The 16568-nt window shown below is 37.6% G+C and overlaps 1 protein-coding gene across 3 annotated transcripts in view; it reads right to left on the bottom strand.

The window, feature by feature from the left end:
- The window catches only part of AGL (amylo-alpha-1,6-glucosidase and 4-alpha-glucanotransferase), a 79917-nt gene extending 71188 nt beyond the window's left edge, over positions 1–8729 (bottom strand). For 2 of the 3 annotated variants that reach the window (XR_009521313.1, XM_060026159.1), the window contains exons 1-2: positions 8403–8729; positions 7714–7863 (exon numbers count right to left, since the gene is read on the bottom strand). Coding sequence is in view for 2 of the 3 variants with exons in the window: in XM_060026159.1 (XP_059882142.1) it covers positions 7714–7795 (82 nt within the window). In the remaining variant the exon portion in view is untranslated. The other variant, XM_060026160.1, reaches the window with a different exon arrangement.
- Between the last annotated feature and the right edge of the window lie 7839 nt (positions 8730–16568).

Raw genomic sequence — 16568 nt, 5'->3', positions numbered from 1 at the left:
AACCCATAACAAGGAGAATAATCAATCCATGAAAACGGACCCAGGAGTGACACAGATGTTCAACTAGTAAACAAGGTAGGATTTCAGTTATCATAACTGCATTCCATATGTTCAAAAATTTAGGTCAAGACATGGAAAATATTGAAACAAAAGAAAAAGATCCAAATCAAACTTTTAGAGATTAAAACTACAATGTCTGAGATGACAAATACAGACAATGGATTTAATGGATGGTGAGACGTGTCAGAAAAAAAGATAAGTGAATTTCAAGACACAGGAATAGAAACTATGCAAAAAGAAATGAAGAGAGAAAAAAGAATCTAAAAATTTGAAAGAGCATCAGACAATTCAAATGGCTTAACATAAAGAGTCCTCAAAGGAGAGAAGAAGGGAGATGTAAATTATTTGAAGAAATAATGGGTAAAAAATTCTCAAATTTGGTGAAAACAACAAACTTACAGATCCAAGAAGTTCAACAAATCCCCCACACAAGAAATATGAAGAAAATTACACCAAAGAACATCAAAATCAAATTGCTCAAAACCAGTGAAAATGAGAATATCTTATAAGCAGCCACAGAGGAAAAAAGACACAAGTATGTACAGAGGAACAAGGATAAGGATGACAGCAGATTTCTCATGGGAAACAATGCAAGCAAGAAGACAGTGGAGCAACATCTTTTTTTTTTAACATCTTTATTGGAGTATAATTGCTTTACAATGGTGTGTTAGTTTCTGCTTTATAACAAAGTGATCAGTTATACATATACACATATCCCCATATCTCTTCCCTCTTGCATCTCCCTCCCTCTCACCCTCCCTATCCCACCCCTCTAAGTGGTCACAAAGCACAGTGCTATGCGGCTGCTTCCCACTAGCTATCTATTTTACATTTGGTAGCGTATATATGTCCATGCCACTCTCTCACTTTGTCCCAGCTTACCCTTCCCCCCCCCCATATCCTCAATTCCATTCTCTAGTAGGTCTGCGTCTTTATTCCCATCTTGCCCCTAGGTTCTTCATGACCTTTTTTTTTTTTTTTTTAGATTCCATATATATGTGTTAGCATACGGTATTTGTTTTTCTCTTTCTGACTTACTTCACTCTGTATGACAGATTCTAGGTCCATCCACCTCACTACAAATAATTCAATTTTGTTTCTTTTTATGGCTGAGTAATATTCCATTGTATATATGTGCCACATCTTCTTTATCCATTCATCTGTTGATGGACACTTAGGTTGTGGAGCAACATCTTTAAAAGTACTGAAAGATTAAAACTGTCAGCCTAGAATTCTATACCTGTTGAAAATATCTTTCAAAAACAAAGGTGATAAGAGCCAGGTTTTTCACTGTCAGAGAAAGATGTTACCAATAAGCAAGGGAGACAGCTACAATGAACCCTGCTGTGGTGATATGAATCAGAAATATGAGTGTGAACTGCTATTTATTTATATATAAAGAATGTCAGTTTGGTTCAAGGCAAATCCTGAAATAGAGAACACATAGATATATTTCAGTCATGTCTAAACTTGCTCTTTGATAGAAGTAAATCTCTCACAGTGATGTTTGACAGGTGGTAAATTCTACACCACAATATTAAACATTGGGTAAGATATTCTTTGTGAAGAAAAGATATCAGTATAAGACATTAAGAGAATGCTGGACTCTTCCAATTTATGCTAATCCAATTAAATACTTCTGTATTTGCCTAGAGAAGTATGAATGCTGTTTTATATACTGCAATACATATAACATGAGGGAATGGAAATTCTAGGCATTCCTGGAAAAAATTATAATTTAGTGATAAGTCCTGCTAACCATATTCCTGGATTGGACCAAAATATGGATATAAATTTAGTCACAGTAAATGGATTTAGCAAGCAAGAAACAAATTATTCAAATGTAGTTATTAAGTAACTTTGCAAAAATTGAGGGACTCATTTTTACTTCTTACTTTTACTATACAGTGAAACTAATAATTTCTTTTCCAAGTAGCTACATGCACAAATTTTTCTATAAAGCAATTTGGCATAAACATACTAAGAATATTAATAAAGTTTAGATTTTTGGCTCAATAATTTCATAAAGACATTTATTTTCTGAGGAATTAACCGGTGATATAAATATAGATTATATATAAGGATGTTCATCACAGTTTATTATAATTAAATAAACTCACAACAAACTAAATATCTAATGATTGGAAATGATTAAATTATGGTACAAATTATGGTATTCTGTAAGCAGGAATAGTATAAAGCCACCATAAATCATATTATCAAGGGATATTTAATAACATGATTACTTTTACTGTTTTCTTATATTTTATGCATCTATATAGATCCTTTCAAATCCTTTCTGGAAAAAAGTATGACTGAAATGTGGCAGTAAGCAGGGAGGTGGAATTCACATACCATGACACTGTAAGCAGGTATCAAAATTGTTTAGATAGTATAAACCCAATTTTGTTTTGAAACAAAAAGCATAAATAAAAGACTTTTTATACCTTTTTATAATTTATAAAAAGGTATAAAATTGGGAAACATTTTTATATTAGAGCTATAATTATGAAGAGATAGATTGAGAAGTAATTGCCCAAAGAATTAAAATGCGACGTTTTAATACTTAAGTGACTGTGAGAACCATACTTATATTTGCAAGAATGATTAAATTTATTACAGAAGTAATGGTGTCATTTTTAACAGTACAAATATCAGAGATTAGCCATCTGAGCACAACTAAATAACCTGTCCCTTGTTCAGCTTATACAAATATTGTTTTTATAATTACACAAGGATTCAGAGAACTTGTAGAACAAAGGTTGAAACTCATCCAAAACCTCTAAAACAGTATTTGGATCAGTGGTCTACCTTCAGAAAAAAAATGACAAGTAGTCTCCAAATTTGAATATTTATTTATATAATATACATGTATGATAATTTAATAGATCATGTAATTTATAAAACACAAAAATAAGAATAAGATGTAAATAAAATAAACAATATTTTAAATAATTAATTTTATTTACTAATTAATGGAACAAATCTTTTGGCTCTCACTGAAAGTTAATATTGGTAATATCTGTCATGAAAGTAATGTGATTAAATAAATTTCATTAATTTTAAAAGTCTTGGTTTAATATTGTCTGATAAAGTAATTTAAAGATTCCAAGTCCTATTTATTTTGATACTTGATTTAATGACCTCAGATTTGAAAAAAATACGACATAAAGATACCCAAATCCCAATGGATAAAGTTCTTGGTAGGTATGTTTACTAGTCCATGACCTTAACTTTTCAATTCCATTCATCAGTTATGTAAATATTTTTGTTGAAATGTGCTAGTAAATATAAATATTTTCCTTGACATACATCAATTGCTTTTACAAGCTAAAGAGAAGATGTCCCATTTTATATATTGAAGAGATGATCTGAAAACCAACTGAAATTCTTTATTCGGTAGATTTCAAACAGATTAGAAAACTTTGTTATCAACTTTTAAAAGTGAGCAGATATTCATTTATATGGGTAAAATCATATGATGAAAGTGTTACTAAAAATACATATTCAAAATGCTCTCCCTGAAGCAAGGGTTGGCAAACTATACCCTCTTTCTGTAAATAAAGTTTTATTGGAACAGTCACACTATTTATTTACGTATTGTCTATGGCTGCTTTCATAGTACAATGGCAGAGCTGAGTAGCTGCAACAGAAAGCATATGGCCTGCAAAGCTGAAAATACTTGCTATCTGAACCTTTACAGGAAAAAAATGTGTTGAACTCTGCTCTACAGCATCAATTCCCAACAAAAGCAGTTTACTTTCACACTCATGTTTACCTCAGAGTTAGATTGTGTTTATTTTTTCTGATAATATTTTCTAAGTATACTATAGAAAAAGCTGTGTGTCATTTCTGAAAAGGACAAAACTCAAACAGCAAATTTCAAACACTTTCTAACTCATCTTTAAGTTTGACAACCTCTTGAGGTAAAAGAGGCATGTACGGTTACACTACCTCTCATTACAAAGTATTGTAAAGATGCTACTATTTAAGATAATATAGCTTGTATATCTACTTAACCTGGTTTAGGTAAAAGTGTAATTCATGGCAACATAATGCAAGCAAACCAGTGCAGTATGACTGTCAACCTCTTCTAGACCTATAACCACCACTCTTTCCTCAGAATATATCTTTTTTATTAACGCATCTGACGTACAAACTGAGAGCATCAATATCAATTCATATATTAGCAAAATTTAATTACTTTAATTAAAATAGAATTTTTTTTTTGGTAGTGTTGTGCAGCTTGTGGGCTGTTAGTTCCCCGACCAGGGATCGAACCCAGGCCCTTGGCAGTGAGAACACAGAGTCCTAACCCCTGGACCACCAGGAAATTCCCCTTAGTTGACTTTAAAAATCAAAAATAGATAGGTAGATACGTAGACAGAAAGAAAGAAAGAGAGAAAAGAAAGAGAAATAAATCCTATTCTTTCTATATCCCAATAGACAGGTCAGTGCATACCCCCAAGGGTATATATATATATAGCCACTCTGTAGACCTCTAATCCATATCCCTGAAACTAAAATTTTTATATACAGTAAATGAAACATCAGAATACCTAGAGTGTATCAGCTTCCATAATTAATTGCTCGGTTTGCTAAAATTAGCTTAGCACAGCAGCAGATGGTGTGTTTATCTTATTCCTCATACACACGGAATACTTTACTCAGATTAGCCATTTCCCTCTTGCAGGCAATTAAACTGGCAAGACGAGTGATTAAACTATTACTGTAAACTAAGTTTTTCTACCCCATTCCCTCCACTCAATCTATATAAACTTGACTCCTAATCAAGGAATCTTTATAAATATTTTCTTTTAAAAAAATAGAAATTGTAATTTGACCAACCTATATAAAAAATGGAAGAATTCCAGGTTTAGGGAATAATGATTTTATTCATTATTTGCCACTAAAAGAGATAGGAAATACAGGGCCAGGCTATCATTTGGCTAGAAAAGATAATTATGCAGTCTTGTACTTGTTAAATTAGAAGAGCCTATAGAGATATTAGCCTTGAAAATGCACAGGAATCATTTCTTAGGGAAAAGTGAAAAGGAAGGCAAAATGAAGAAGGGCTTGGTGAAAGAACCAAAAATTGCCAGAGCTTTTCTTTACACCTAATTGGTCACCAAGTCTTATGAATTTTAAAATGTCTCATACTCTGTCCCTTTTTTTTTCAACCCTGATGTAGTTAAACCAGACATGTTTTTAAAATAGCCTTCTCCATGATTTCTTGTCTCCAATGTCCCTTCTCTTCATCTTTCACAGTATAATTGTCTTCTAAAATAATACAATGACATCATTACTGCACGAAAAAAATTCGACATGTTCTCATTTATATCATTTGGATGAATTTACTGGCTTTAACCAGAGTTACAGAGTCACCATATTCTTATTTTATAAACCCTTCAGAGTTCCCTCTTCAAATAGCCTGGCTAGCTTTAAATGGCACTTTAGTAATCAACCAGCAAGGATTTATTAGCTGTTGTACACTGCATTAGGTTTGTAATAATTTCTATCTTCACAGATCTTAAACTCCAGTTGGACACTATAAGCTTTTAGACACTGCTACATTCTTAAGCACTTAACTGTTCTATGCCCATTGAGTAAAAATTTGTTATTAAGATAATAACAAATTACTTCATGGAGTAGGTGGAATTTTAGCTGAAGGCTGAGAGGGAGGCAACACATAAAATGATAGTAAAGGGATTTAATAGATATACAGGAATCTGACAGGAGTGGAGGTGTAACAACAGGCATGAGAAAAGCCACTGGGGAGGGAATTAACAAGGGAACTAGAAAGATATAGGACACCAATAATGAGGAACAATGAGATAAAATCTTGGCTAAGGAAGGCAGATTATAGACATTATAGAATGTCCTGGAAGCCAGGCAGAGGTGTTTAAATTTGACCTTATAAACACCAATTAATAAAAAGAGAAGAGATGGCATAAGAAGATTATTTCAGCATCCATATTCAGGCATATGGAAGAGACAGGCAGGCAAGAGGAGACATCTGGAAAGAAATTATAGGGCTTAAAAAGAGACTTCAGTTAAAGAGAAAAAATCATCAAAGAATAGTACAAAGTTTCTAGCCTTGGAAACTATGAAAATGGAAAAGTAAACAGGGAAGCTGAGAAATAAAGAACATTTGAGAATTTTGAGATGGTTTTGGACATGTTAAATTTAAGCAAATCTGACTAGAGCTATCCTAAGGCTCTTCCATAGCATGATACTAGGATGAAGCCAAGAATCGATGGTGAGAATAGACAGCTATAGCGATCTAGCAATGCTTTATATCTATTTAGGGCTTTAAAGCCATTTATTATTCATTTTGAGCCTCAAAACTCAGGAAAGTAGAAAACCAGAAATTAATACCTTCATATCACAAATAAATTAATGTTTAGAATTAATGTGACTTGCCCAAAGTCAAACAATTTGTTAGCAGCAGAGCCAGGAAAATTCTAGTTCCCTACTCTTGCCATTACACTCGCTTGCTTCCAAGAAGCAAGCAAAGCTCAAGGCCTTTCTTCCAAAAGGAGTCATCAGTATGGAGGCAACAGCTGAGGCCATGAGAATGTATACTTCTTTGAGGGCAGGAGAACAGAAAAAGAAAGGATTCCTTGCAGATATACACAATTAAAATGTGGAAGAAGAGAGCTCAGCAAAAGACACCACCAAGTTGACAGGAATACTTAAGAGTGTAGGAAAAAAAATTAAAACCAGAAAACTGCAGAGTCAGGAAAGCCTAAGCACTCAGTGATCTTAAATGCTGAAGTTGGAAGAAGATAAAGATTTGGCATGGAGGAAACACATTTGATGGACGAAATTTTTTTTTAAAATTTAGCTCTTGAGAAATTCAGGGAAAAAAGAATTCTTCAAATGTTTACTACTATCAACATTCATTTGGTACAATAATAAAGGGGATTGTATTTTATTTTTCATACATTAAACTTCTATTGACTACTTCACAAGTTATATTAACATAAATGAGTGTGAAATGCTTTTTTTAATGCTGAAAAATATAAAGTCTAAGAAAATAAAGCATCTATTTGATAAGTCTTATAGAAATATAATTTGATCTTTTAAATCACAGCTCAAATATATTGCAACACAACCTGATCAGTTATTTCACTTTTTCAGCAAAAAAATATTTTCAGCTTTTTTACCTTCTCCATAGTTGAGAGGCTTTTGACAAACATAAATAATAGTTTACTTTTTGCTGTGATCTAGTTTACTAATTCAAATGTCTGGTAAAGGAAAAGAGCGAGAGCTATAAAAAAGCAAAACTACAGATATACCCAAAGTAAAATTACTTATGAAGCAATTTCCCAAGTTTTAATAGTAAATGCTAATGGAAATAATACGGTCAATCTTCCGATTATAAATGCAACTTCTGTCTTAAGTAGAAGTTAGAATGCAAAGTAAAGTGAACAATTTTATTCTCATTCTAACATGACAGATATAAATAAAACATTTTCAACTAAAATCCACTTTCATTAGTGATATTGTTTAGAACACAGCAACGTCTTCGCACAAATCAGGTTTAGAAAGGTCCTTGGAAATGATGTCTAAAAGTTAAAAGAAATTTTAACATGACTATGAATTAAAAATGTAAAAGACACAGAGCTAATCAAATGACTTACTACTGACCTTGTTCAAGTCTGAAGAGGGTCTTTTCCAGCTTTTCCATTTCGTTCAGAAGTAAAATCCTAATCTGTTTACTGTGTCCCATTTTGGCTTCTAGAGGATTTGAAATCTTTCAGAAGAATGAAAAGAACTCCGAAATCGAATGAGGTACCCCTACGAAACAAAAAAGGAATCAAGATAAAGAAAATAACTGTACCTTAGATTCTCTAAGGCTGACAGCCACACTTACATGTTCAAAATGTGTTTTAACCCTAGCAGAGCAACGAGAAAGAATGAATCTTATACATAAGATCAGAAAAAGCAAATTGATAGTTGTTTCCTCCCTTCGAGCACAAGACCGAAGCAAAAATTACAGTTTAAAAAAATGAAGTATTTTTACATAATCAATACATTTTGGAAAGCCTGGAGCTGGGTGGGGGGGGGATGGGGTAAAATTCCCAGTCCCAAGCCAACCGGCTTCAAAGACTTTCATATGGCACTTCTGCTTACAAGAGATTAGCCCGCTCAAAGATAACAGGTGGGAGATCTCCCCATTCCCAAATTCGGGTCGGAAGCCACCAATGGGGAGATGAGAACAGAAGGAAGCAGTTGTTGTCCCTAGAATAGCTGCCGTGGACATAGAACGTACATACAGAGCTATAGATAGAAGGAACGCATTTCCCCGGGACGCCGGCGGCATTCCTAGCACTTACACCGAGCAAGTTATACGTGCCGCTTCTGGGACACTGCAGGGCCCGCGACTCTGTTGTTAAAACAGTCGGGGGAGGAGACGCAAAGGAAAGTTAAAGGGAAAAGGCAGGCTGCCCAGGCGCAGAAAGAAGCCGCCGACGAGGAGGGCCGGGCGCCGTGAAGGGCAAAGGGAGGGGCGGCGGCAGCCGAGGCAGGGCCGAGGCCGCTGTGTGAGTGACAGAAAGCTTCTCCGTGACTCCGCCTCGCGCCGGTCCCCGAGGAGCCCCTCGATCCCCACTGGGCCTCGAGAGCCCACAGCCTGGGTGGGAGCTGACAAGTCCCTTCGCCCACTTCCGGGAATCTCCGCACCTGCTCGCCCCAACCGCTAGTCTCGCGAGAGTCCGATCGCGGGCTGCCCGGGTGTAGGAGGTGGCTGAGGACCGGGCGGCTGGCTGCCTTTTTTCTCGCCCGGAGGAAGGTGAGACGGCTGGGGCGTGCGTACCTCACCTTTCACAGTCTGCGAGCGCATGGTTGAACGTTAAAATGCCGCGGTAGGGGGCCGCGAGCTAGGTTGAGCTGCACCACAGCGTCGTTTTGTGGACCCTCTGAATGGCGGGAGGCAAGCCACCTGGCTTCCTGTGCCATTTCTACCACATTATGTTTTGTGTCTTCGTTTTGACTTTGTTACGTGGCCTAAGTTTTCGTGGCCTAAATTCCCTGAGCCTTGATTTCCCCGTGTCTAAAATGAGGGGCCTGGCTACGGTCTCAGACATTACATCCTTCGCGTGTCCACATTTCTAGTCCTATCACAGAGCGGGCCCGTCTTCCTGAATACAGACATGTAAGGACTAGGTGGGTGAAGTGTGGCCAGTCTGTGAACGACTAAGGGGCAAATACACGTGTGTTTACAACGTCTGGTTGCACCTAATGTACACCACGTAGACTTGAAGATCGTCTGAGGCTAAGAATCTATATTGGCTATAGCTGCACATATTTTAGGCCAGACATTCAAGACATGGTGCAGATGCCTAAGGAGATTTTATGCCTGAGGGAAAAGGAAAGCCCGTTTTTCAGGGCCTTTGGAGGGCACCTAGGGATCATGAGAAAATGGACAAAAGATCTGGAGTGTGGAGAAGAATCTTGCTTTCTTTACTGTGGAATTACTGTAGGTCCAAGAAGAATAATGGGTTAAAAACTAAAGATACTGAAATGTTTGCTTGCTTCAGTAGTTTTCTGAGAATGGCTAGTTGCAAGTGGTGCAAAACTGAGTTTGGAAACCCACAGCTCGTTTGTTCATTCAACTGACATTTATTGAACACCTACAATTTGCCAGGCACATAGGTGCTGGGAATGCGGCAATGAAACAAAGTCACTGCCCTCATGGAACTCCTACATGTGATTGGTAGCAGACAGATAAATTAAGTAAATTACATACAATAATTAAAGGTCATAAGACATAAAGCTAAGAAGGGGAAATTATGGAAGAATCAGGAGAGGGTGGTTTGCAGTTTTAAGTACAATAATGAGTAAAGGACTTGCTGGTAAATTGACATTTGATCCAAAACAGAGAAAGAAGGTAGAGGATATCCAGGGCAGAGGGTTATACACATAGGTACAGGAAGTGCAAGGGCTGGGATGTAGGAGCATACTTGGTGAATTCAAAGAGGTCACTGTAGCTGAGTGGAGTAGAGGTAAAAAGTTAGGACAGATAGATGGGGAGGGGTGAGTGGCCTAAAAGGCTTTGTAGGCCATTGCAAGGACCTGCGCTTTTGCTCTGGGGAAAAGAGCCATTGGAGGATTTTGAACAGAGCAGTGACGTAATCTGACTGACTTTTAAAAGGGACACTCGGCAACTTTATAGGGAATAGCTAAATAACCCTTAGGGTGTGGTTAGGAAGGAAGCAAGGAGACCTGTTAGGAAGCTATTTCAATTATCTAGGCAAGACATAGTGGTATATATGTGTGTGTGTGTGTGTGTGTGTGTGTGTGTGTGTGTGTGTGTGTGTGTGTGTGTGTGTGTGTGTGTGTGTGTGTGTGTGTGTGTGTGTAGCAGTGAAGGTGGAGAGAAGTTGTTGAACTACGAATCTATTTTAATGGTGAAGCCTACACCACCTGCTGGTGGAGAGAAAGGAGTCAAGGATGATTTAAAGTTTTTTAGCCTGAGCAACCAGGACATTATTTCTGTCCAACAGAAATATAATATGCCACATAGGTAATTAAAATTCTTCTAGTAGCCACATCAAAAAAAAGTAAAAAGAAACAGGTGAAATTAATTTTAATAATATATTGTATTTAACTGTATCTTAAACATGATTTCAGCATGCAGTCAGTATAAAAGGTTATTAATGAGGTATTTTAGATTCCTTTTTTGTACCGTCTTCTAAATCTAGTGTATGTTTTACGCTTCCAGCATGTCTCAATTCTGATAGCGACATTTCAAGTGCTTGATAGCTTCATGTGGCATGTGGACAGTGCAGAAGAAGCTGTCATTTAGTGAGAGAGGAAGCAAAGGGGAGGGGCAGGATTGGAGGGTGAAATTCAGGAGTGTTGTTGTAGACTGTCAATAAGCAAGTGAAGATGACTGTCCACTTGCTTGAGATGACCATCAAACATCCAAGTGGAGATACTGAGTTACCATTTGTAGCCCTGGTCTCCAAAGGAGTGTTTTTCAAATTGTGAGTCGTAACCCATTAAGGGTTGTAAAATTGATTTATTTGTTGCAACCAGCAATTTTAAAAAAGAAATAAGAAAGCTCTGAATGCACTGCATCTAATAAAAGTATTGTTTCACAAAACTTCTGTTTCTATTACTTATGTTTTGATATGCTGGGTCATGTATTCCTCCTGGGGGGTCAGGGTTAAAAACAAGTTTAAGAGCCACTGCTGTAGAATGTATGCTGTGTAAAGTCGTAATAATTCATGATTATGAAATGGTGCCTGGGTTTGAATCCCAGCTCTGCCTCTAACTAGCTGTGAAGCTTTGGAAGATACTCAACTTCTTTGTGCTTTGGTTTTTCCAACTGTGAAGTAGGGATAAAAATAGTACCTACTATTAATTAAACAAGGACCTAAGAACTGTGCCTAATACATACTAAGTACTGTGTAAGTACAAATATCAGCGCTGACCCTGTTGTGAAACATAGTCCACATTTATATTTGTCTTCAGTCTCTCCTTTCCATACCCCCTTTGGATTTCAGGTTTTCCTATTACTGTCTCATCGCACAGCCCACCTGGTGATCACTCTTCACCAGGGCTCCAAAATTAGCCTTGCCTCCTGTCCTTCCTCCAGCAAAACACTCACTTCAGTGCCCAGCATTTCAGCCAGGTATAAGAAGTAAAACAGATTGATGAAGTGAATTGCTTTAGTAGTGAATTCTTCTTAAACAAACGCTTAAATTTAAAAAGAAGATTTGTTAATCCAAATGGCCTTAATTTGGGAGATTTCATGTTGTGAAAGAAAGTGAAGAATGTTAAGTAATGAAAACATTATGATTTAATGTGATGTGTCTCTAAGATTAAATTTATAAGCAACATATTATCCTTTTTAAAAAGAAAAGACCCTGGCATGCTATTTGCGAAGTTCTTGGAATGCCAGTGAATTTGCAGTCTAGGGCAATAGTGGTGCCGTGTGCCGCTTTCATTTTGGTGAACATTTGTCATGTGCCTGTCCTGTGCGTGACAGCGAGCTATATATACACAATAATCTCATGCTGGAGTTGTTAGGAGAAGACTCTCCTTGAGGAACAACTGATGGATGATCTCAGCTATTTGGCAGAGACTCTAGTGTTTTCTAAAACATTGATATTAATGCAGCTGGCGAGTGGGAGAAGGGCTGTGGTCAGAAGGGGCTTTCTTCAGGTTTGTGTATGTATGTGTATGTTTTCTGAAAGGAAAGGAGTTATTTGGGGGTATTATTTATGGTTAGGTCCCAATTCTGTGATCTTCTGGGTCTGAAGTAGAGGGGCTGCCTTATTTGGTTTTTATATTCAACAGTGTTTTCTGTGTATTTTGTTTTGTAGCAATAGTATACTGATATTATTAATAGTTTTATCTTATAAAATTTGGAACTGTGTTTCCAAAATCCCTTCTAAGGTGAATAATTTATTCTGCATGTTTTGAAATATCCAGATACAGCCAGTGAGGAGAAGAAGGGAAGATAGGAAAGGAAATAGAATTGAAGTCAGAGAGGTGTGGAAAAACAGTGATTTTTCAAAAAGGAAAGAGTACAACATCTCCTTTGGAGATAAACAAACCTCAGATTAGTTTCAGTCTCTCTGAATTACAGTTGATTCATCCATAAAATGGAGAGAACAACACCTCACTTGTGGGGTCACTGTGAAGAGGAGATGAAATAATGAAAGCATTTAAAGTGTCATTTGGGGACTTTCCTGGTGGCGCGGTGGTTAAGAAGCCGCCTGCTAATGCAGGGGACACGAGTTCGAGCTCGAGCTTTGGTTCAGGAAGAGCCCACATGCCATGGAGCAGCTAAGCCCGTACGCCAAAATTACTGAGCCTGTGCTCTAGAGCCTGCGAGCCACAACTACTGAGCCCGCGTGCCTAGAGCCCATACTCCACAACAAGTGAAGCCACCACAGTGAGAAGCCCGCTCACCGCAAGGAAGAGCAGTCCCAGCTCGGCGCAACTAGAGAAAGCCCACACGCAGCAACGAAGACCCAACGCAGCCAGAAATAAACAAATAAAATAAAATAGTGTCATTTAGCATTTAGCAAAAATTAGGCTTTTAATAAGGATAGCCTTAAAAAAGAAGGGGTGATGGGGACTTCCCTCGTGGTCCAGTGGATGAGACTTCGTGCTCTCAATGCAGGGGGACTGAGTTTGATCCCTGGTGGGGGAACTAGATCCCACATGCATGCCACAACTGAGAGTCCGCATGCCGCAACTAAAGGTCCCTCATGCCGCAACAAAGACCTGGCACAGCTTAAATAAAATAAATAAATAAATAAATAAATATTAAAAAGAAAAAGAAAGAAGGGGTGATGACTAGTTGCCTTTGCTGGGTCAAAGATGGCCGTCAGACAAAGTAGATGAAGAGGATTCCAGGGCATGGCAGAGACAAAAGACATCACTGAAAGGTCTCTTACTCCATGAAGTATAAAGGTGAATTTAAAGAGCAAAGTCAGAGCCCAAGTTTTCAGCCTAAATTGTACAAAACTGAGGAAGGGTGGAGACTAAGAATGAAGTAAGTGTTAGTTGGTATATAGTAAATATTTGTTTGAAAATTTATTGAGATGTACATATATAGAGGGAAATATAGTTGTATTTCTATTGAAACAAAATATCTTGGGCTCTTAGAGCTAACATAGGAAAAGTCATTAAAGAATTCCTAAGCATTGATATAACAAATTAGTCCAAAGCAGTGCATGGAATGCTTGGAAAGCATGATAGGAGGAACTTCAAGAGGGCATTTTTAGTGGTGATCTTTTCTTTATTCTTAGATCTTTAAAAAGTTCTTTGGGGGCTTCCCTGGTGGCGCAGTGGTTGAGAGTCTGCCTGCCGATGCAGGGGACGCGGGTTCGTGCCCCGGTCCGGGAAGATCCCACATGCCGCGGAGCGGCTGGGCCCGTGAGCCATGGCCGCTGAGCCTGCGCGTCCGGAGCCTGTGCTCCGCAACGGGAGAGGCCGCAACAGTGAGAGGCCCGCGTACCGCAAAAAAAATAAAAAAATTAAAAAAAAAAATAATAAAAAAAAAAAAAGTTCTTTGGTCTCCAATTTAATGCTAAATCATTTCCCCTTGCAAGTAAATTTAACTTTCTGTTAAAATAGTGGCTGCAGAGTTTCCATATAGGAGGGTTTAGAGTAGGCAGTCTGGTTGAGGAGAAAGGACAAGGAAGAGGACCTTGAAGTTAATTTTCTATGTTTGTTAGGGTGACTACAGCTGCATATGACAGAAAAAAACAAAACAACAGTGGCTTAAACTAGAGATGAGTTTATTTTTCTCTCACATAAAAGTCCATAGGTGAGGTGAGCAATTCAGAGCTGGCATGGCAGCTCTATAACATCATCAGGAAGCCAGACTCTCTCTAGTTCACAGCTTCCTTCCTCTTATTATGTGGAACTCATCATAGTACAATAAGGCTGCCAGAGCTCCAGCTATCATATCCACATTCAGGGAGCAGAATGGAGGAAGAGGAGAAGAAGGGTGATTTTCCTACCTTTAAGAATTCCTGGAAATACTACACATTTCCACTTGCATCTCACTAGCCAATACTTAGTCACAAGGTACATGCAAATGCAACCTTTATCTAGTCAGCAGTGAGACTACCCAAAACCCGGGTTCTGTTATTACGGAAAGAAAGAATGGATTTTGGCAGATAACCAGTAGTCTCTGACACAGTTTGCATGGTACTTTATTTTTTACTTTATTAGAAAGCAACACAGTTTGGAGCACGGGGATGGAAGGCTCAGGAGGAATGTCTCCAAGGGGGAAAAAAAAAACTTATTATGTAACATGCCTGACTGCACTGAGAGATGTTTCACAAACATCTCACAGTTTTCTGTCAGAAAGCCTAGGGGTGAATCAATCAATGATTCACTTGCTAAACAAACAAAACAAACGGGAGACTACGGCTTTATATCTGTCAGCCAAATGAGCTTGCTAAAACTAAACTTCAGAACTGGCCAACTTTCCCTTCACGTCACAAAGGACTGGGGTAATCATGCTCACTGCATGTTTATTCCCAAAGGGAAGAAGGGCAGAGGTGAGCCAAGCTCACCCAGTTATTCTTCCCAAATTCATCAACCGGGTAAGTCACTCTGCCTCCCCAGGAATGGAGTAAGTTAAAGAGCAAAGAGAAGCCAGGAGTTTGTTTAGGGAAGCCCTTTCTTTAAAGAAAACAGAATTAGGGAAAACCATTCTTCTTCAGGCATTATGCAAGTCATTTAACCTCTTTTGTGCCCAATTCCTAAACTGTAATCTTTCTTCCAAGGATATGCAAAAATAAAATATATAAGATGTTTTGAAAATGAATATATGCCCTATAAATAGCTAATAACAAGTAATATTTAGTGAGCATCTAGGCGGTACCAGGCACTGTTTTAAGCCCATTACATGTACTGATTTAATTCCCAAAACAACACTGTCATTACCCCCAACTTAAAGACAAGGAAACTGAGTCCCCAAGTTTAGGTAACTTGCTTAAGGTCAGATAGTGGAAGAATGTGATTTCAATTGCATTCTCAGTGATTCTGTTCAGTAAACTCTAAATCTGAGGGCACTAACATTATCCCCATGGCCTGGTAATCAATAAAGTTTTTAGAAATTAAAGTTGGATGTTGCTTACTTTATCTATGGCCGTGTCAACAGTGAGTTTGTTTTCTTGCTTCTATGGATTTTCTAGCTAATTTAAGACAGAGTCATCTCAGGACAGTTCCTTCAGTTACCCTGCCTTCCCCTCCCTCCCATGGGTCTGGAGTAGATGCTCCCTATCTATGATCCTTTGTTGTATATGTTGTGTTATGTTGTATGATAACAGCTCCCTTTCCCACTGGGGTCCCTTAGACAGGGGCTGTGTTTTCTGTCTCTGGATGGCAAGTTGTAAAGTTATTTACACTTTTTAGATACAATAAGAAAACCATACTTTATTCTTTAAAAAATTTTTTAATACATTTTATATTTTAGAATAGTTTAGAGTTAAGAAAATAGTTGCAAAGAAAGTACAGAGTTCCTGACTACTTCACACCCAGTTTCAATATGTTCCCCTATTGTTAACATAGTAAGATGCATTTGTTACAATTAGTGAACCAATATTGATACATTATTCTTAACTACAGTCCATATTTTATTCATTTCTTTTTTGTGATGGGAACAATTTAAGATCTAGTCTCTCAGCAACTTTGAAGTTTATAACACAGTATTGTTGTCTATAACCCCTGTGCTGTGCATTAGATCTCCAGGATTTATCTACTGGTTGCAAGTTTGTACCCTTAAACAGTATTTCTCCAATTCCCCCTTCCCCCAGGCCCTGGTAACCACCATTCTACTCTCTGTTTTTACAAGTTCAGCTTTTTTAGATTCTACATATAAGTGATATCATACAGTAGTTGTCTTTCTCTCAGCATAATGCCCTCAAAGTCCATCAACATTGTTGCAAATGGCAGGATTTCCTTCTTTCTCATGGCTGAAGAATATTCCATTGTGTATATATACCATATCTTCTTTATCCCTTCAT

The sequence above is a fragment of the Delphinus delphis genome, chromosome 1 (assembly GCF_949987515.2).
Source record: "Delphinus delphis chromosome 1, mDelDel1.2, whole genome shotgun sequence".
Lineage (NCBI taxonomy): Eukaryota > Metazoa > Chordata > Mammalia > Artiodactyla > Delphinidae > Delphinus > Delphinus delphis.
The sequence above is the reverse complement of the archived record's forward strand: the minus strand, read 5'-3'. Positions and strand labels throughout refer to the sequence as shown.